Raw genomic sequence first — 22,901 nt, forward strand, 5'->3', positions numbered from 1 at the left:
ATTTTAGGAAACAATATAGGAAAAGCTGGCCGACTTTTAGATCATTTAGTGCAAAGTGCAGCATCCAATGAGATTACCGTCAACAGTGTGCAACAGTTTGGGGTGGCTTCCTGTTCCAGCATCACTGTGCCTGGTGCACTACAGAGGCCATAAGAAACGCCTTGCTTGCGCAGATCGCACAGATCAGCTGCATCCTCCACCTTTGGGATGAACTGGAAGTCTGACTGAGAGCCGCCCTTATCTGCGAACATCAGCACTGAACCTCACTATTGCTCTCGAGGCTGAATGGCAGCAAATCCTCGCAGTCAGTTTACTAAATCATGTGGAGAGCCGGAAATAAACAAAGGGTGTAATCTTGAGGGGTTCACATACGTTTGACAAAATAGGATTTTTGTGAGTACCTTAACATCTATTAATGTGAGTATTTTCTGATTTTCTATCTAAATCTCTTTTGAGGTTTAGACTTCCCTTGGTTGGTGATGATTGTAGTCAGACACGTTGTACAACCAACCATCCATCCCAGTCCTCTCCCTAGACTATGTGTGCGTCTACAGCAGCTTAACAATGCAAACGTCTTTGCTACTGAAAGAGAATCATTATTATTGACATTGACAAAAGGTAGTTTGTCAGAGAAATACACATTTACTAAAGCAGAGAGAAAAGTCTCTGCAAAACATGATTGTGGGCAGACAGTGCAAGGCAACATTGGAATACTTAGATCTCTTGTGTGTTTTAAATAATGCAATTTACAACCTGATATTTTACTGCACTAAGCTCTAATGAAATGCAACTATTTGTAACTGTGACACAAAACAAATCTTACGTCAAATGCCAGACAGGTTCACTTTATTTTGACTATTTTTCACATGTATTAGCATTTGTCTCTTTTCTGTATTTGCCAAGCAGCTAGGATGTACAATAATAATGTTATTTTATAGGGGATTGACAGAGCTAACATATAGCTATGGTATAACTATTCAATGACCTAAACGACTCAAACTGTGAGATTTGACTTGTTGAAGAAGTCATGTGGTCCAGATGTGAATTGAGACTAGGGATGTCCCGATCACCTTTTTTTGCTCCCGATCCGATTCCGATCATTTGATTTTGACAATCTGCCGATACCAATTTTTCCCGATCCGATCTTTATGCAATGCGTTAAGAGGAAAAAAAGGAACAGATAACGGCTGGTCATCCAACGCGATGAATTCAGCTATCTTGGCTGTTATTGTTTGGCCTTTTCACTGTTCTGGGGCAGTTTCTCTTTCCTCTTAAAAGTCTCTGAAAGTGTCGGTTGTTTCAGTGCCGTTACCTGAGTGGCCGCTGTGTACTCGCCGTGTTGTTGTTGGTGTTTGTTTCTCAGGTAGCGTGTTAGATTGGTCGTGTTGAACGTAGCTCTGTTCTTTCCACCACGCGGAACCTCTGCCTTGCAAACATTGCATCTGGCTGTTACACTGCCTTCGCTTTCAATTTTATAATACTTCCAAACTCCTGACATTTTCTCTGTCCTGACTCCCGAGTCACCAGCTGAACGTAGCCTCTCGTTAGCTTACTGCTACTATTAGACACTGCGCCCACTCTGTTGCCAGATTTCAGAGAAATAAGCAACTAGGTCTGAAAACAAGCCCAAAAGAAGCAACACATACATGATGTTGTGTCATTTTAAACCAAAACTAAGGCCTCAGGATGACTTTAAGACGTGAACATGGTCATTTTTGTTTTGTAACATTAAATATTAATAAAAAAATATTTTATAAAAAAAAAAAAAAAATCCCGATCCCCGATTTTTTTCTCCCGATTCCGATCTTTTGAAAATCACGTGATCGGCTCCGATCCCCGATCACGTGATCGGATCGGGACATCTCTAATTGAGACCTTATACTTTGTTTGGATGTTTAATAACATTGGATTTGAATCACAAAGGAGGACACACTAATCTGCGATGGGGATGTGCGGCTGCAGGGGAAACTCTAAAGCATTTCCACAGGTGCTGAACATCTCAGATCATTAAATGTAAAACCAGAGTCTCAAATCCCAGTCAAACCAAACTCCAACTCTCCCGGCTGCAACATTAAAACATCTCATTGTCATTCTCTGGCTCTCGGCATCTTATTGTTGTTCATTAATGCAGATCATTAACGAGTCTGCGTGTAATTATACTCGTGCAAATTCCCAAATGCTCCATTTTTGAATTAGTTGATGTAACATCTTGTAAAAATATTTAGTTTTTTTGGCTTCTTCTGCCTTCACAGAGCGGTCAGGAGACAACTGCAGCCCGGAGCAAAAGGGCTCAAGGACGCTCGTCTGCTCTCCCTGAGAAGTGATTTCAATTCTCTGAAGGGTTCAAATCACTACAGACATAACAAGGAGCTTTATCTCTTCAATCCCGCTTTTGTTTTTTAAATGTTTTTAAGGAGGGCATTTATTCTTGTTTTGCTCCACTGAGTGTAACCTCTCTGTTAAAGGAGCTTAAAACAACAAGTCCGGTTCAAAAGGTACCGACAGCCCTCTACACTTTTAAACAGTGTTTTTGTCCCGTCATTGGGTCATCGTTAAACACTTGATTACAATAGGGTGCCTTAAATACACCAACTCAGGATTAATGGATCATGTCAATGTTTAAAAAGGGAGGCGTGTGGCGCAGTGGGTAGAGGTTCAGGTTCAAACCCCACTGCTGTCAGCATGTCGTTGTGTCCCTGGGACACTTCACCCCAAATGGCTCCTGTGGGGATTGCCCACAGTGATGAGTATGTACGTCGCTTTGGATAAAAGCGTCTAACAAGCGACATGTCATGTAATGTAAAAGCCACCCTATTGTGCTTTTGGGGGTTTTCGCTTTCCTGTGTGTTATAGAGGCGTTTGTGCATTAATGGTTTGCAAATGCTAAAATCCCAAAGTTCCCTCCAGAGGGAGTTTCTCTCCCACCCTCCCCCCTGGAATGCCTCCATGGACTCCTTTGTTTACTTCTGTAACATAGTGACCTCACTATGTAACACTTGCATATTGTACATTGGCTAAGGAGCTTTTTGAACATTAACACATGGAAACATGTCACAGTAGAGGCACGATATACAAATATGAACCTGAACATGAGCAGAATCAAGCTCCTTTGAGTTTGAAATGTTAGCTTTCATGCTGCAAACAATTAGACAAAACATGGGGGACAGAGGTAAAGTACTTAATTTTACTGCAAAAATATAAAGAAAATAGGAAGGGAGAAGATGTAAAAGGGAAGGAGGTCACAAACAAGCAGAAAATAAAAGCTTCCTGCTGAACTGCTGCTGGAACATATCCTATTCAATAAAAAAGAAAATCATTACTCACGCTGCACATTGATTTAAAACTCTGGTGACTACTTGGGTGTTTTTTTGTTGTTCGTGAATCTTTTAAAGTAGTACGGCATTACTCAAGTCTGTTCTGGACTCATGGGCTTTTTTAGTAAGTTACAGTACTTTTTCTTCAGAAAATTAAACTGTATTGTCTCTGCTTTTTTGTAAGGTGTCTACTGTATAGCCAAAGCTGTTTGGAGCTACTGGTTTAATCTTTATCATGTCATTGTATTTCAGGAGCTTGTGTTGTAGCGGCGTCACATAGCTGCTTTGGAAGCGCCGTCTTTTTATGTAAGTGATTGGTTGTTTCATGTTTGTACTAGTGGGGTTTCAAATGTGATGGCGCATGCATGGGGTACTCTGTTCAAAGATGTGCCTGTTGTCTGTGTTGTTTTAAAACGTGTATCATAAGGGATCCGTTAAGTTGAACTGCAAACCAAATGTTGCCATGGACAACCTGAACCTATCACATGTTTGTGTCTTACCTGTTAAAGTGAAAAATATAACCCAAATAAATGTAGAGAAGTAAAATAATCAATAATTCGTTCTTTATATGAATAATACCCTTTTTAGAGTTGCTATCAAGACATTTAAGCAGATTAAGTATTTTCTGTTTCCTTAACCAGCACTATTACATACACCAAAGGACTGAACCGTGAACTATGAACATTTGGTTTGAGTCGAGAATGAGTTCAGAAACTGCACAGACTTTAACTTAAGTGAATTTGACTAACAGCCCGGCTGCTGCTCATAATACTTTACTCTGGTCATTATGGTTAACATTATTGAAAATGTTTAGTACAAGTTGCAGCTGCTATTTCTGTCATTGAATGCTTATAATGGATATTTTCATTTCACATGTTTAATATATAGACTGTGGTTTACATCCATTTAACATGCGGGTTAAACTGACAACCTGGTGATGTCATTAACGTTTCACAATGTTTGAAGTTGACTCACAATCAAGTAAACTCGGCTCTTAAGCAATTCAAATTAAAGAAAAAACACCCTACAATTGGGGGGGGGGGGGGGGGGGGGGGGGGGTGGACACAGTTTAAAGCACAGGATTGGAAATCAGTTTGGATGTGTTGTGGGAGGAATGCTGCTTTAAAGATGTTGCCCGTGGATGCTCTCATTTTACATTTGATCAATCTGCCTGCGTGTGGAGGAAGACAAGATTCAGTTTCAAGAACATGACAAGCAGCCAGATGAGGAGAAGAGGAGCACAGAGCTAATATTCCTGTCAGCATGTCCGGACAGAGAGAGAGGAGCCACGGGAAGAACTGTGTGTCAGACCTCAGAACAGAATCTGTCACAGCCAGGACGAGAAGGGCAGATGGACAAAACGCCTCATGGGAGAGGAATTCATATTTTTACTATCACTGTTGTAAGTGATGTGTGATTAAAACGAATTCAGCATTGTGGCAAAATACTCTCACTCTGTCCCGATCGATTTCTGCACATTTCTGTCACCAGTAGGAGACAGGTAATATTTTGGGGGATGAGCGCGCACACACATGCACATTGCACATAAAAGGGCATCGACGTGCACACACATGTCGAGCACGTACACACACATCCAGACTACTATCCAGCTTGGAAGACAATGCTCACATGTGCACATTAGACACCAGCACGTACACGTGCACGCACACACACACGCACGCACGCACACACACACACACACACACACACACACACACACACACACACACACACACACACACACACACACACACACACACACACACACACACACACACACACACACACACACACACACACACACACACACACACACACACACACACACACACACACACACACACACACACACACACACACACACACACACACACACACACACACACACACACACACACACACACCCAGGGCTGGACTGGGACAGCAAATCGGCCCTGGCATTTAGACCCAGCCGGCCCAAATCCATAAAACAAACAAATAGTAGCGGTTATTGACAAGAAGAATAACTCAGTATAATTTAAAAAAACGCTATTATTATTATCCTTTTTACGTACCAGGGGCAAACTAAACTAATACATACAACAAGTATGTGTAACTATCAATCATTAGAAATTAGACCTTCAAACCCTCTCACAAAGCGAACAGTGACCGAGCACTAATAGGGGGGTCTGATGGTGGTGGAGGCGGGGAGGGAGCGGATCAACAACTTGAGCAGCTGTCAACTCAACATTGTAAATAACCAACAAAAGACGATCACCGGTTCATCTTGTTTTTGGCTTGAGAATAGTTTGGGCAGCGTGAGAGCGTGAGATTGAGAGTGAAAGCGTGTGTCATACGCTAGATGCGTGAGAGTTGGCAACCCTGCATTACCTGCTGCAGGTGGGGCACCAGTTATACAAGAGGGAGACAATAGCTGTACTTATTTTTTAATGAGCCACATGCCATGATGCACCAACTTCAGACATCCTTACAGAGCCACTCCTCCACCACACACGAACGCGCACATGACCAATGAGGGCACAAGATAAGTTTGTGCACAGATGGAAGGCTGACAGGCAGGTAGGCCAAACCAAGTTCCCATCAGCAAAAACACGTGGGTTTGCTATCCTGGCTCCAAAATGGTGGAATGAGCTCCCCATTGAAATCAGGACAGCAGAAAGCTTACACATCTTCCAGACTGAAAATTCATCTCTTTCGACTCCACTTCGAGCGATAGAATTGTTAACAAAGCACTTATATACTAATAAAGGACTGGCTTATCTAAAGCCAGTTGAGTAGCACTTGAAATGTTTGGCTCTATGAAACCTGATGTACTTTATGATTCTGTTTTCTTCAAGGTTGTGTCTTCCTGGTGGAACGCACTTATTGTAAGTCGCTTTGGATAAAATCCTCAGCTAAATGCAATGTAATGTAATGTCTGGGGGGGTATGCCCACCCCCCAGAAGAAAAGTTTTAAAAATAACCCCTTAAATGATGACTTCTAGTTAATTTAAGGGGGGGGGACCCTATAGTGCCCTGCCTCCCCTTTCTATGACAACACGATAGAGATAGGACCAGATGAGTCTACAGGATGAGTCGACGGCATCTTTTCTTGGGCTTGTTTCTCCCACAGATTGACGCTCTGATATGACTCCCTGATAAACACTGCTATGTCATTGATTAGGTTGAAAAGTGTTCCACATTCGATGACATTTTGGGTAGTTTCAGCCAGGACAAGATTAAGAACATGAGCATAGCACCACACATGGACATGAGTGGGTGACTGGGAGGTCATCAGTGCAGAAAATCCTTTGTACCGGCCTTTCATATTGGATGCTCCATCCGTTGCATTACCTATACACACATGCCCTTGTCCAGTTTCAGATGCTTGAAGTATTGTCCGGTGGATGCGTGGCACTTCACTAAAGCCACAAGCCTCTCTTGCACAGTCTCATTGACATATTTTAAGATTACTGAACACTGATCCTGAGAAGTTATGTCTTGTGTTGTGTCCAGCTGAACAGAAGACATTCCGGCCTTCTGGACATCACTGGAGATACTTCCTTTGATTAGACTACGAACAGTTTCTATGATGGAGTTAACAGTAGTTTTGGAGAGTAGGGGGATGAGAGACCCTCTACCTTTTGTTCCACTGGATTGGTGCAATTTCTTGCTCTTCTCTACGCAATCATCCAGATGCTCTTTTAACCAGACATCATACTTTCCTAATAAAAGGATGAGCTCCAAAAAGTTACCGTGGTCCACGGTGTTGTCAGCTAGCATATATGCTCCCTCATTCTCCACCTGCCTGCACTTTCACCACATCCACCACATACTCCAAAACCTGACGTCTCTTTCGGACTTGTTCCCTATGAGCAGACATCTGACTGCCAGCAAACATGCTTTCGATGTCTGCTTTAGAGCACCGTAAGAAAAAAGCTTCAGCACAGGTTGAATGTGTAATGCTCTTTTTGTGCTCCTCTGTACGCTGGTGTGCGTGCCTCCAATCTGACATTCCAGTTATAAAGACATACAAAACAAAACAACATATGACGTCCCTTGCAATATGACGCCACTTTCTGCTGGTGCCATCTTTACAGGTGAATACCGTCTGCACAACTGGATTTCTGGTATGTTGTTGTGGGTGCTGTTCTAAAAACATCTGTAACATAGATGGCTCGGGGCGGGCAAAGTAATCTATGTCCTCCTGCTCTTTGCTCTCCTCACTCTCCTCCTCTGGGGATGCTACCTGGCTCAACACGATGATACAGAATGAATGGATTCCCTGATAGAGGTCCATACAAATAGGCATTGACATAACAATACCACACAGTTAATGGTCAAAACTACATGTGTGCCTCCATTTTTTATCTATTTCTATATTATTCATTCTATATATTGTCAATCAAAACTACCACAACAAGCTGACTATAAACATTTTCTTCAGGTCCCAAAAGACCACTGTTGCCCTTATAACCAAATAAGTAAATACACTAAACAAAACAAGCTGCCAGCTGACAGTAATTGTTCATGAATGTTGGTTAACTTTCAATGAGACAATGTATCAGAGTCCCATTAAGCTATATTTTAACTTACCAGGGAAAACCTAAAAAAGCCAGCTTACTAGCTTGGAGGCTAACGAATGTTTCTCTTATAATATTTGTCTTATTAGTGCTTCATCAAAGGGATATTAATGGGTTCCAGAACTACAGAGTATCATAACCTTAATAATAATATTTTCCTAATTTTCTTAGCTTCTGCTTACCGCGAGTTCTCCTCCCTCTCCCCACTCGCGCTGATCTCTCTCCCTCTCATCATCTTCCTCACCACCAATATCGGCCACGGGTTAGAAGAAGATGGACCTGCACCTGTACTAAACATGTCGGTTATTTTGACACAAGCGGCAGCATCAGCACGAAGGGCCTGCTTTTTTCTTGCCCGCAATTGTTCTGCTCTCCCTTTTCGCTTGGCCTTCGCCTTCGCCATTTCTAACTCGAACTTTTTTTTTTCTCGAAAAAAAAGGAAGTTTGGCTTCAACGGCCGGCTCACCTCCTGGGGGCGTGATTTAATGATGCACACCGAGCGGCCCAAAGGGGGAGGTGATTAAAGATTTGATTGGGCCGGCCCAGTGTCAATTACTAAAAACATTTAAACAGAGGGCCAATATACCCGTCTTATGGGCCGGGACTTCAGAAAAAAAAAAGAAATGACGTGTCGGCCCAAAAGGCACGTCGGCCCACCGGGAAAATGCCCGGTATGCCAGATGGCCAGTCCACCCCTGCACACACCCCTCTCTTGTTCCCCACAGCACCCCAGCGGTCCTACCTCCAGACTTGACCCAGCTGCAGGACGTGGAGCACGGTTTGAAAGACCCACATGCAGACGATGCAGCACCTCCGGGGGCCCCCGACTCTCCCTGCCGTCGCAGGCGGGGCAGAGGCTGTATAAACCGGGGTAGCATTCGCCGCGTTCCCCGCTGCCGCGCTCCCGCCGCGCTGGTCGCTGTCCTTGGAGCTCAAAGTGTCGCTTGCCGTGGCCGCGCCGCCTGCCGTCACCGCGCCGCTCCCGTTGCCGCTCGCCGCTCCATCCCCGCAGCTCAGATCCGAGTAGTCATACAGGAACCACCTGAAACTCAATACCTGGACCACAGCGGAAGGCACCACGACGAAGACGAGCGTCAAGCCGAACCACCAGTAGTCACCTCTCAGGTAGTAGTCGGCGGCCAGCCACAGGTCGGTCGCGCCGTCGGAGAAAAAGACGAGCAGCGCGCAGAGCACCCAGCAGCAGTCCAGCACCGTGTACGGCTTCCCGCCCAAGGTGCTGCAGCGGGGCCGGGCGGCGGGGATCCCCGGCTCCGAAAGGCTCCTGGGCGTGTTGTCATCTTCCACAGACACCGCTGCTCCATCCGACTTAGCGGCCATGTTGGTTAGGATAGGAGAGAAAGACAGAGAAAAGAGGTGGGGATACGGGAGAGAGAGAGAGGGAGAAGGGAGGGGAGGGGGCTGGCTGTGTGCAGGGGAGAGAGAGCGAGAAAGATTACATCATAACTAGCCTCATCATCAGCCAATTAATTGCGAGGTGTCATTACTAACAGGGCTTTTAACACCATGGCACCAGCAAGATTTTTGCAGGACATAAAGCATCAAGGATATTCCTGTAAAACATTTTATCACCTGCAGGGTTTTATCTGTTTGTTCCTGTCATTAAAACCTCTGCCATACGCCGTCTCTGCAGCAGCAGATGACAGGACTGTTGTTATAAACTCATATGAAGGGGCTTTTATAAGCTGCTCGTGCTGAGCATCAGTTTCTGACTTGGCACCACTTGTCATGTTGTATGAATGTAGTAAACCTGTGAACGTCTTGCATTCTGTGCATGGGTTTCTTGGCTTCCCCTGCATGATGAATCTCCCTTCAGACAATAAATGTTCAAATGTGCTGTGCGCATACTTAAAATAATGTGCCCCACATTTAAACGATGAGAAATTGCAAGAAAAAGCAATCTGCAGTTTCATAAAAGTAGCTCTAGTCAGACAGAGAATTTCACATAAGCTTTTCTCACTGGAACCGAAAGGTTAAAAGGTAACAATATAGTGTTTCCCATATACTCTTATCTTTGTGCATACTATTAAAGGTATTTTATTTCTTCAGGGGAAAAACCCTTGTCTGCATTTTGCGATCACAAGAACACAAAGAAAGAGAAATATTTAGTACAGTAAATATTGGCTGTTTTCATTAATGCTAGTTAAGGTTAAAGTGAACATAAATCACACTTTGTTAATACGTCTGAAATATGTATTTGCAATTTAAGCATTTAATGAAGGAGATAACAAACATGACACTGGGATTTTCCTACGCTGATTTCTTAGGTTTATGGACAAGAAAACAAATATCACAGTTAAACCATAAAACTCCATTAATCAGTATCTGAATTTGATGTTTTAAATAGATGTTTGTTAAAAACATTCATTGTTACAAAAAAGAATCTATGAGAATTGTAACGATCATAATTGTCAGACCAAAATCAACATTTTAGAACTATTTCTTCAACTTTTTACCTTCCCTATCCCAGGCCATTGATCTACTAACAATAATTGTATTTGTGTTTTTATAATATGGATAGTGTCGATGTTTCCTACTAAGGATGTTGTTTTGACTCAACCCCTAACAGGGAAACTACAAATTAATAAAAAAAGGGTCACAAATACGGTCTGTAGTCAATATGTAGTTTCTCTTAAAGAACACATTAAGGCGTTTTCATTGAAATAGCTGGTCTTGTAGCTTTTATCAAACAATCAGCAGTGGATAACTCCACATTTAGTGCTCTGTACTTGTGGCAGCAGGACATTGTGATGGATTGAGTCAAAATAAACTACAGTGTGTGTTTATGGTAATGAAGCAGCATGGTACCCAGTGTGGCCGTTTTCATTTCTGGACAGCAATAGCTCTGTGGCACAGAGGAGGAACACAACACCTGTTAGTTTGATCTCTCCATTGTTGTTTGTCAGGACATTAGAATCAGACTGGTCCTTCAAGAGTTCATCATTATCAGCTGTTATAGGAGAGATGTTCATGTCTCAGTATTCTCTCTCTGTTCCCAGACTCTCTCTATGCCTGTGTTTTAGCGTCCGGGCCTTTAAAGTGCATTTGTTCTAATTGTAACGAGGCAATGATGCATAAAGCTGACAAGACACAGAGCAACTGGTCTGTTTACAGCAGTGACCGTACTCATTGAAAAGATCCTATAAACTGTGAGTAGAATAGGCAATGAAACTCTTTGGTGAATTACGGCTCTGCGCTTCACTGCCCGCAATGAACCAATGAGCTGCTGTTTCCCCATCAGGACAGGGTGGGTCAATCCAAAATGTCTGTGGAACAAGATATAGAGCCCAGATCCTAAAAGGAGAATAAGTCTACTAGCCACTTCAATATTGGTACTCCTACATATTTCATACATTTAAATGGTCAGAACAACGGAGACTAAATGTACTGATGTGTTTCAATGCCTCAGAACTGTTTAATTCCAAGCCGGAGTTGTTCTGGCTTTTGTTTGACGACAAAAATGTAAAACACACATTTGTCAGAATATTTTCTTTGCTAACCGCTGCCCATTATGAGTTGGAGACTAAGGGGAGCTAATTTGAGATCCCAGATCATCAAGGCTCCGACTCACTTTAGAAAAACAGAGCAGAGATTCTGCATGGCAGAGAAAACGCTGTCACATGCTAACCACAATTATAGAATTTAAAGTTATATGCAAGGTTTTCCATTAAACAACCCTGAAATAAAACCATATCCGTTTCTAGTTCTTAATCACTCCTGCCGAGGTTAAGGGAAACATTCCTGAAGCCACTTTAAACATGTAGATATAGCTCTGGACTTTAATTGTGTCATATCAATCTACATCTCCAACAGCTCATACATGAACTACAACGTCAGTGCAGTGGACGTATACTGTAACTGTATTTTGGTATTCTCCATTTCACCTAGTAATATGTATCGTGTAAGCAGAGAGAACACTTCTTAAAGACAGTGCCTAATACATTAGCTAATACAGAAATGCCATCCTCTGATGGTATTTTACCTCAAGTTGTTCAAATTCTTTATCAAATTTACAATTTATGAAAAAACAAAAAGTGAAAGACACATTTCATTTGAGGCTTTTCTGCTAGGTACTGTGGTTCACTAAGCTTTAGCATTAACCATATCATTGTACGGTGGCTGAGAAGTGCAAACGACAATTACAAGTGTGAAACACTTCAACAAAGCTTGAGAAGAAATGTACATTTTATAAAACAAATTTACATTAGTGAAACACTTTTACCAAAGAAAAAACGATTTAACAAGATGCGAAACACTTTTACAAAGCTAGAGACACATTAACATTTTATAAAACAAAATTACATTTTATAAAAACAAAATTACAATTTATAAAAACTAAATTACATTAGCGAAACACTTTTACAAGAACTGAGACAAATTTACAAGTCTCGAAACATTTTAACAAACTAGAGAATTAAACCGGAAAGGGAATGTCCATCATACCAGAAATGAGTTGCAAGTGATTGACACAAACTTAAGTTTGTTTTGGCGGATAGACCGCCGTATACCTATGGACGGTACGAGTGTGTTTATGGTCGTTAAACATGTTTTGTCCGTTCTCTCACCTGGGCCAAGTGACACGGTTTTGCTCATCACTATATACTTTCCCGGTTCGCCAAGTAGGAAGTGGAGCTGTGCCTTCACTGTGTTTACCTTCAGTAGAACAGCTAAAGAGCAACTGCAGGCTGCTTCGTCGCAGGCTGCTTCGTCACACACACACACACACACACACACACACACACACACACACACACACACACACACACACACACACACACACACACGCACACGCACACGCACACGCACACGCACACACGCCTTATTATTCGTTTTATGAGGGAAATGTCCAGTCACCAGGGTGTGTGTGTGTTTGTGTGCATGTGTGTGTGTGTGTGTGTGTGTTTGTGTGCGTGTGAGACAATGGCATTTGTTTTCAGAAGACATTATGATAGTGTCGTCCGTTCCGGTATTGCGATCAACTCAGCCGTCTCTCGCGTTCTCTTGGTTAAATCAGCAGCTCTTCATTTTTGAGTGCCTGACTAATCGCGCCTTACGGTAATGGCAGAGAAGCGGCACTGACGCTACAAGAGTAAAATAATGCATGTTTTTTCTGCTTTATTTGCGATTCAAATAATTTGTACCATAAGTTCTTGATACAACTGACACTGTTGGACTCAGTACTAGTTTGACTGCTACCAACAATAAAATGAAGTACTTTTACAGTGTACTTTTTCAGTTATTCTCCCCTCCTGAGAACAAATTCAAGCCACTTCTGCTATATTTGATGAGGGATACAATTATTTGTTACCATAAGTTCTACATGAAATTGATACTGTTGGACTCAGTACAAAGTAAAAGTACTTCATTGTACTTGTGGTAGTAGTCCAAGTAGTACTGAGTCCAACAGTATCAATTTCACTACAAACTTATGGCAAAAAAATCATTTTATCCCTCATCAAATATAGCAGAATACATGAATTATTATAAGTGTTTCGGCAAATGTTAAAGTGTTTCGAGACTTGTACATTTGTCTCAGTTCTTGTAAAAATGTAATTTTGTTTTATAAAATGTAAATGTGTCTTTATAAAAGTGTTTTGCATCTTGTTAAATAGTTTTTTCTTTGGTAAAAAGTGTTTTGCTAATGTAAATTTGTTTCATAAAATGTAAATTTGTCTCAAAGTTTGTTGTTTCACACTTTGTAATTGTCGTTTGCACTTCTCAGCCACCGTACATGGTTCCTTTAACAAAATACTTTACAGTTATGATGTACATTTTAAATCACTGAAAAAAGCATTGGTGACATCACAGTTAATAAGCGGCAAATGATGCAGATGTTACATCAACTGTGTATATTTAATATACAACTTATTTATAATTTAGACACTCCTGAATTAGCTTGTGAATTATGGTAATGTGGAGACAAACGTTGTTGCAATGCCTCTTTACTCTCCAATCAGAACCGTGTGTTTATTATATCATTTTTACAAAAGAGATTGGGCCTTTAATGAAAGCGCCCTCATCAGGCAGGTGTGTGTGAATCCCCCGAGTCCTCCTGGGAGTTGCAGTTCTCTCCCTTCAGCTTCACCTGAACTCACACTCTGTCTCGCTCTCAGGCTGCACATTCCTGACAAATGAGGGTCATTATAAGTTTGAGAGCGCGGGGAGCTCATTAGAGGTCTCAGATCAGTGCTGCCACTGCTGTGATACACTTTAGTGAATACACAGACTCTAAGCTGCAGAGCGACTCCCAAAACATCTGTACCAGCACCGTTTCTAAAGTAAGGATTTTCACTTCCTGAATTTCTTGGTAATTGAAAAGTAGCAGGATTGATTCGCCAGCAGTGACGTTCCTGTGATCACATGAGCAGACTGAAGAGCCTGGAGCTTTTATTTTCAACATCTGTCAGAGGATTAGGAGGAAACAGAAGCTCCCACGGTCATTAATTGCTGATATATTTATGATCCACGTCACATATTCAGTTTCGGCGGCAGTTGTTCTCGTTTGTCTAGAAGTCTTCTCATCAGGGCTCTATAAATAAAGAACTACGACAGATATGTAATATTTAATGCAGCCAAACTGTGTATTACAATGCCTTTATGTGATGACTTCCAAAGAGAAAAGCAAGAACACTCGGAATAAAGTATTATTTAAAAAAAATGTTTTCGTATTTCACATCAACAGGAAGTCCGGTTAACTGAAATGTCCATGCGGAACAATACCCCAACCCATAGATCCGTGGGTGAATAATATCAATCACCACATTACACACATCCCTTCACATTTAAATTTAAATGTACATTAAAGTATTTCGTGAGGCGTTCTAAAATGTTTTTAAATATAATTAGGGTTGCAGTTGAAGAGTTTGTAAATTATTGCGTTGCCTGGCACGTCCATTAATATAGATACAGATTTCAGTATTCTGAGCCCCTACTCTCCCCATAACTGATGGCAACAAAAGTCCTAAATTATTCAATTAAAATAAAGAAGTAAAAACAATAAGTGTGGCTTGATATTGAGTAAAAACCCTAACGCTGGGAGAATGGATCTGCGGGTAGCATTCGCTCGCGATCTCAAGTCGTCTACAACATACGTTTAGGGAGCTATATAGAAGCCTATCGACATCCCGGAAAGTTGAAAATATACGCTAAGGGCCGCCCCCCTCTTGCGTTGGAAAAAGCCGACACAGGGGACTTGACATAACGTCAACATAGGCCGACCTGGGAGTGAGGATGTGTTTCCCCAAGGGTTTTAAAAACGTTTCTTACCTTGGGAGGTTTTTGAATTTTTTCGAATTTGTAACAAAACCAGGCCTATCTCTACATCTACCCTTCGAAACCACAACTCAAACAAAAAAAACCTCACTAACTAAACTACAAAGAATTTGACAAAACAATATACAGGGGTGGCAACAATCCGCTAACCTAGTGTGTCTAAACATTAGTTAGCTACGTGGTGAGAAATGTACAGGGTACCCCAGACTTACATAACTCCTCCACCTCTCAACACACACTTTCAAAAAGGTCAGACAATACAAAGAGAATGAGTTGCTAAACACTGCAGGCTCCTTCATCAGCAACAGGCCCAGAGTGAGAGAGCGAGAAGACTTCCTGGGTGCCTCCTTTATGGTCGGCCCTGGCTGCTGATAGGCCAGCTGAGGGTGAGAGGATCCAATCAGCCATCAGACTCAGGTGCACAGGCAGATACCGATCAGCTGCTGATTAGCTGTGCAGAAGACAGGGAGAAGAGAGAAACTCAGGAGGGAAGGAAAACCACACAAGTACAGCCTGCCTGGCACGTAACACCCCCACACATATAAATTACATTACATTGCATTTAGCTGATGCTTTTATCCAAAGCGACTTACAATAAGTGCGTTCGACCAACAAAATGCAAACTTGAAGAAAACAGAATCATATAAGTACATCAGGTTTCATAGAGCAAAAACATTTCAAGTGCTACTCAACTGGCTTTAGATAAGCCAGTGCTTTATTAGTATATAAGTGCTTTGTTAATAGTAAATCCAAACAGTATGTTTGGACCTGACAATAAACATTTACATACTGTAGCAAATAATTTCCTGGTTATCAGGAAGATGAGACAAGTAATTGGGCAAATCAGCCAATACCTCAGTATTGCCCCCTGTGGTGTTGCGCTGCGCATCACCAACTCATCCTCATTTGAGCTCACCCTCAAAACTGAAGCCATAGGAGAGACGGTTGTCTCCACCTGGTGAGCTTTAGAAGACTCACTTTGGTCTTCCCTGGTGCAGTACTTCTTCAGCATGTTGATATGACACACTCTGGTAGGACGTCTGCGGTCAGGTGTTTGAATGCCGTAGTTTGTTTCACAGAGCTTCTTATCTACAACATAAGGACCAGCAAATGTAGTAGACAGAGCAGAACCAGGTACAGGCAATATAACCAACACCTTGTCACCTGGCTGAAACAAGCGCGCTACCACCTTCTGGTTGTAGCATTTCTTCATGTTCCCCTGGGTAGAGGTCAGAGCTTCCCTAACCAAGGAGCAAGCACGATGTAGACGATCCTTAAGTTTGGTGACATACTCCGGGATACTGCAAACTTTTTTCGTTGGCATGATCAAATGCTCTTTAAGAACTCTTAAAGGACCTCTGACCTCATGTCAAAACACTAGCTCAGCAGGACTAAAACCTAGAGACTCCTGAACAGCTTCACGGGCAGCAAATAACACTCAAGGAACACCGTCATCCCAATATTTATGAGACTCGTGGCAATATTTTCTTAACATGCATTTCATAGTCTGGTGAAACCTCTCTAATGCCCCCTGACTTTCAGGATGATATGGGCTGGATGTCACATGCTTGATACCTAAGGTGTCAAGTACCCAGGCAAACACTTTAGACATGAAGTTGGGACCTTGGTCTGTTTGAACTACCTTCGGTAGACCAAACATGGAGAAAAACTTCAGAAGTGCCTTGGTGATGACCGGGGCAGTAATTTTCCGTAGTGGGATGGCTTCTGGGAACCTAGTGGAAGCACACATGACAGTTAAGAGAAACTGGTTTCCAGTTTTAGTTTTAGGCAAGGGTCCCACACAATCCACAATCACCCTTTCAAATGGCTCTCCCATTACTGGAATAGGAATGAGAGGAGCAGGGAGAATCACCTGATTCGGTTTACCAACAACTTGGCACACATGACATGTTCGACAATAAAGAACTACATCAGACTTAAGTCCTGGCCAAAAGAAGTGTTTTAAAACTCTTTCATACGTTTTTGTTACCCCCATGTCCTGACCACGGATGATCATGAGCCAAGGACATCACCTGAGAACGATAGGCTGTTGGCACGACAACCTGATAAATTGCAAAGGAGTCTGACTCCTCACAGGCATCACTAATCCAGCAACGCATTAATAGGCCATCTTCCATAATGTAGGCCATCTTCTTTGACTTGGCCTCTTCCTGACTGATAACAGAAGAGATATTTAGAAAGTGTTTCATCGCTTAACTGGGCTGCCATGAATTCTTCCCGAGTGGCAGGCAGTTGTACAAGCTCTGAGCTGTTACTGGGTGATCCAGCACCAGCAGACCGGGCCTCCTCTGGCAGTCGGTCCGACACAGTCATGTCTTCAAGAAACTGCCCTGTAGCAAGAAAAGAATCAGACACGTCCTCTCCGTATTTCTTTGACTGGGCCCTTGTAACAACACAAGCAGGAAAGATTTCGGGAGGTACTTCAGCTGATTTCTCTGCGTCTAAACTTAGATCAGGAGAATCAATGACCTCAGGTACTGGCTTAACTTTGCCCCCAGCCAAGTCATTACTGAGGATGAAATCAACACCTTTGATGGGCAAGGCAGGGAGGACAGCTACTTTAAAGTGTAGGCCAGGAAAAGACACAAAAACGGCATGACATCAAATGAACTGGCTTTAAATAAACATTAATGCCACTTTGGTTTCTGTTAGTTGGAGCATTAGTTGCATGGAAACTATCATGCACAGAGGAACACGTTGTTATAAGACAGTTTCTTTAACCATTTGTAATGTGGGTAGGGTAGCCTCAGTTCCTTAAAGTAAATTAGCATTTGGCTAGAGGTAAAGTCCTGTGTAATTAGTTTGACAGCATGTAAGGTCGCATTCACACCAGCCTTGTATGGTCCGGTTGAATTGAACCTGGTGCGTTTACCCCCTTGGTGCGGTTTGTTTGGGTTGATGTGAAAGCAGTCCGAGTCCTCTGAAGTGAACTAAACAACTGGACTCTGGTCCACTTAAAAGAGGTGGTATCGGTATAAATTGTCTCACCCACATTGAGGATGCTTCCTACGCCCATGTTTTATTCCATGTGTCAAGTCAGGCAAATGTTATTGCATCAATGATCTGTTAACATTAAAATCACTAAATATATGCCGTAACTATTTTGCTAGGCAACTCAAGGGCTCAGGTAATGTGATTACTATATGAATAATTGTTCAAAATAACATAAAATGCATCGGGTTTTTTGTTAAGTAACATACTTTCGTCGCCGGCCGGCCGATACATGCCGCGCATTAAGTGGGCCTGTCTGTCAATTAATCCCCGGGCCACTTTTTCCCAGTCCGCCCCTGCATACAGCATTAGATTTATTTCAGAGGACAACTTTGTTGACGAAATATTATTTTGCAAAGCACTGGAAGGTAGGACCACATGAAGAGACATTTTCCAAGTTTTAGATGAGGAGTACATCATCTCAAATGGACTTGACTGGTCTCGTTGTGTGGGTGTGTGTTCAGATGGGGCAGTGGGGCTATGACAGGCAAAAAAAGTGGAGTGACAGCTTTGATCAGGCAGAAGGCCCCAAATGTAGTGGTAACACACTGCATGCTCCATCGCGAGGCACTTGTACACGTCATTTAAAAATGTTTTTGCAACAGGGGGGTCCCCGCCAGAGGATAATGCTATATGGGGGTCCTTGGCATGGCAAAGTTTGGGAACCCCTGGCATAGGGCACTGAAGAACAATGCTGTTCCTACTTTGTTTGGACCAGCGGGAGATTCGGGTAAACAACCTGTAAGTAGTGATGGCAAAATGAAGCTTTGAATGAAGCATCGAACCACTTGGACAATTGTGTCGGAAATGGGTTCATTTCTCGAAGCTTCAGTTACAGCGACCTCTCCTGGCGAAGTGCAAGGCTGCAGTGGGTTTAACGTATCTTTGCCTTGAAAAATATTCTATGCACACACACACTAAGACTGAATATCATGTTCTATTTGCAATTAAAGATTGATAATTGTGTGTATTGGGTTATTGAGAAGAGACTAGAGAGTGCTGGACCTTTTTTTTGGCGGAGAGGGCCTTTTATCAGTTATTAAATCAAATCAAATCAAGTTGTATTTATATAGCACATTTATAAACGATTTTTGGTCGAGCCAAAGTGCTGTACATATAATAAAAATAGCCTACAGTAGAGACACAGCAAATGCAACAGCACAGTTTGTTCAGAATATCAGTATGAGAAAAACGACACCCTCTATCCTTAGACCCTCACATCGTACAAGGAAAAACTACTTATTAAAGTATTAAAGTTGAAAAGCAATGATTAAAAGTGTATCTATTCTGGGCTTTGAACCAGCTGCGCGGAGGACATCGCCACATTCTAGCCGCCGGCTCTATCCACTGGGTTATCTATTCCTTGAAATATTGAACTGTTTTTATATTACTCATAATTGTCTTTTTGTTCACAACTTCTCCACATTTCGAAGTGTTTCCCGAGCCAGAACGACCTATCTTTCTTCCTGGCTTGCTCTATAATGATCCAATTAAAATGCAATACCAACAACAACTCAACAGCAACAACGCAAACTACGACAACTACCCACACATTGCGCATTGTTTAGAGCGGTCATAAAGTGTTGAAGCGCTCACATTTGAAACTGTTTCAACCTGTCACCTGTCAGAATAGAGACCAGGCAGTGCATTGAATCCCGTGATTGGACCGCGAACCAGTCAAGTGATTCATTCAGGAAATGAAGCAGTTGCTGCTTCGGACGTCACATGTCACGTGATTTGAAGCAAGCTTCGAAGCACTGCTTCTATGGAATAGGAAGTCCAGGGTTGAAGCTCCGTTCGAAGCTTCAGTGTCAAACTGCCATCACTACCTGTAATTATTAATTGTTGTTTGTGTATTTATGATGTTTAAAACAAACAAGGTATCTACCACGACTGTTTACATGGGTACACGTTTTTCGGGCTACTACGTTGGGATCGCGGAGAAATGCTCTCCGCAGACCCATGCTCACAGCGTTATAAACCTTTTTCTTACTCAATATCAAGCCACACTTATTGTTTTTACTTCGGCTCTGAGTATTTGTGTGTGCTCAGGGTGAGTTTTGCTTGTTCTCGCTGTATCTTTATCGCCAACACGGAAGTCTCTCTGCTCCTCACAGCAATGAGCAGCAGCTGCGAACAGCTTCGAGCAGCCACGAGCCTTTCACATTGCGTGACCAATCAGAACAAACTGGGCTCACAGGGAGGGGGGGGGCAGGAGCTCCAACAAGCCGTTTAGGACAGAGAGTGAATACACATACTATACAGAGATGCTGTATGAGAAACCAATGTGAGTTTGGAAAATTGCACAATATAAATGTATTTTAGTATAACTCAACAATGGAATTATGATCAGTAGAAATGGCCATGACATGGGACCTTTAAGATCCCGGACGAGCCACCATTTGTTACAAGCTGGCCTCCCAGAGCCAGCCGTGGCATCGGCAGTATAGGCGGATGCTAAGGGCGCATCCATCCATAGGGGGTGCCGCAAATAGGGGGGAAGATAAAAAGAAATGCCAACTACAATCTCGCCTAGGGCAGCAAATAGGTCAGGGCCAACTGCTGACTCCGCCTCAAGACTCTCTGCAAGACAAACTCAAATCCAGGCTGTTTTTGCATGGATGACCTGCAACTATTTATTTTTAAACACAGACAAAACCGAAGTAATTTTGGCCCCAAACTAATCCGAAATGATGCTATAATTAACATAACTACTATTGATGGTATTACCTTGACCTCCAGCTCCACAGTAGAACATCTTGGCTTTGTCTTTGACGAAGATTTGTCCTTAAAATCTCACATAAAGCACGTTTCACAGACTGCCTTCTTCCGTCTCCGCAATATCAAAAAAATCTGACACATCCTGACTCAAAACGATGCAGAAAAACTAATTCATGCTTTTTTTAACCTCTAGGCTGGATTACTGCAACTTCCTACTATCAGGGTATCCCACCACATCATTGCAAATCTTCAGCTGGTACAAAATGCTGCAGCCCGTATATTAACTACAGCCAGGAAAATGGACCACATCACTCCAATTTTAGCAGCTCTACACTGGCTACCAGTAAAGCACAGCATTTATTTTAAAGGTCCCATGTCATGGCCATTTCTACTGATCATAATTCCATTGTTGAGGTCTACTAAAATAAATCTATACTGTGCAATTTTCCAAACTCACATTGGTTTCTCAAACAGCATCTCTATACAGTATGTGTATTCACCGGTATTCACTCTCTGTCCTAAACGGCTTGTTGGAGCTTTTCTGTGTTAGAGTTGAACTCGCTACAGGGTGTACTTTGAGGGTTTGTGACTCTGCAGACCATTTACATGCATAAAACCCTTCATAACACACAAAGGGACGGGTAATGACCGGAAAAGCATGACATGGGACCTTAAAAATACTTTATTGAGTCAGGCACAATGAGTTATTTATACAGTCAATATTTATTTTTATTTTTTCCTTTCCCCCCCTCCCGGTCCGAGCTAGTAAATTAAATAACTAACTGAACAAATAGATACATGTATAGGTAAAAGTAAAGTAATGTAGAAGATAATATTAAAAGAAAATTAATAGATAAGGGAATAAAGAATAGTAACAGTAATACATGTACCCATATACTCACATATGTATACCCACATATACACATACATGTGTGTACATACCAAGCGGCAAACTGTGGGGTAGAGCCGTGAAGCCAATACGGAAGTGCCACACACTGCAGTTCATATATTGGCCGATAGGCGATGGCTGCAGAAAGGAGCAATTTCCATAGACCCCCATGTTAAAATGCCCAACTTTACAGCAGAAAAAAACATGTTTCTCTCCCTGGCTCCATACATTTTATTATCGATATAGTTAGATTCCACCTGCATGATTATGGATCTGAGAGTGAATTGTTTTCTAACGCGACCCTTTTATTTATATTAGGTCTTAAAGTTTGTGCATAAATTAGGGCGTGGTCACATTGAGTGACGGCTCTGTCAAGTGCCTGCCGCTGTTAGCTTCTTGTCTCTCTGCTAGCTGCTCCGTGAAGCTAGCTACAGGGACTCTGCCTGCTCAGCTCATCCAGGAAACACAACTTGTAGCCGGCCGTGGCTGTTTGTTCTTCATGCTTATATATCGGACTATTGTGACTCGCTCTGCGGTTAAAACAAACGGTGCATGAATGCGGTAAGTACAATTCGAGTGCTTTATTTACGTGTTAATGATTTTAATCAGCTACGTAATGAATGGTAAGGCTTGGGTTAGCATGTAAGCTAGTGGTAGCTACATCGGTGCTAACGATGCTAATCGTAGCCTCCAAGTTAAAATCATAGACTGTATAAAGGTTAAAACGAAATAGACAAGTGTTAAGTGGGATAATACTGTTGAACAAACGGCTTCTGTTTGAGGTTGATAAAATAAGGTCATCCTTGTAACTTAGAGATGTTTTATTATGAAGGTAGAACTGTATGCATCGCTAAGGTTAATTTAAATTGGCTATGCTCAAGTATGTAGACAAGTTAATGTCGAAGTAGTTATGTGAAATCAACCTCACAATAAGATGTGTGTATATTACAATTATTAATGTCATATTTCAAGAGGATTACTTAGATATTACAATATGGTTGGTTGAGCTGGAGTTCATTATCGAGCTTACAAGTTAACGTCACAGTCATCTGAAGAACGAACCCAAACCTTGTTGTTTTTATTAATTGTATTACAAATTGATATAAAATAAAC

At 42.1% G+C, this 22,901-nt stretch overlaps 1 protein-coding gene across 1 annotated transcript in view; it reads right to left on the minus strand.

Moving 5' to 3' along the window:
• xkr7b (XK, Kell blood group complex subunit-related family, member 7b) overlaps positions 1-9,237 on the minus strand; it is a 75,987-nt gene extending 66,750 nt beyond the window's left edge. Inside the window, exon 1 of the mRNA XM_034088157.2 lies at positions 8,619-9,237. Coding sequence (XP_033944048.1) covers positions 8,619-9,214 — 596 coding nt within the window. The 5' untranslated portion in view covers positions 9,215-9,237. The remainder of the gene's footprint in view (positions 1-8,618) is intronic.
• Between the last annotated feature and the right edge of the window lie 13,664 nt (positions 9,238-22,901).

This window comes from Pseudochaenichthys georgianus, chromosome 7 (assembly GCF_902827115.2).
Source record: "Pseudochaenichthys georgianus chromosome 7, fPseGeo1.2, whole genome shotgun sequence".
NCBI classification, from domain to species: domain Eukaryota; kingdom Metazoa; phylum Chordata; class Actinopteri; order Perciformes; family Channichthyidae; genus Pseudochaenichthys; species Pseudochaenichthys georgianus.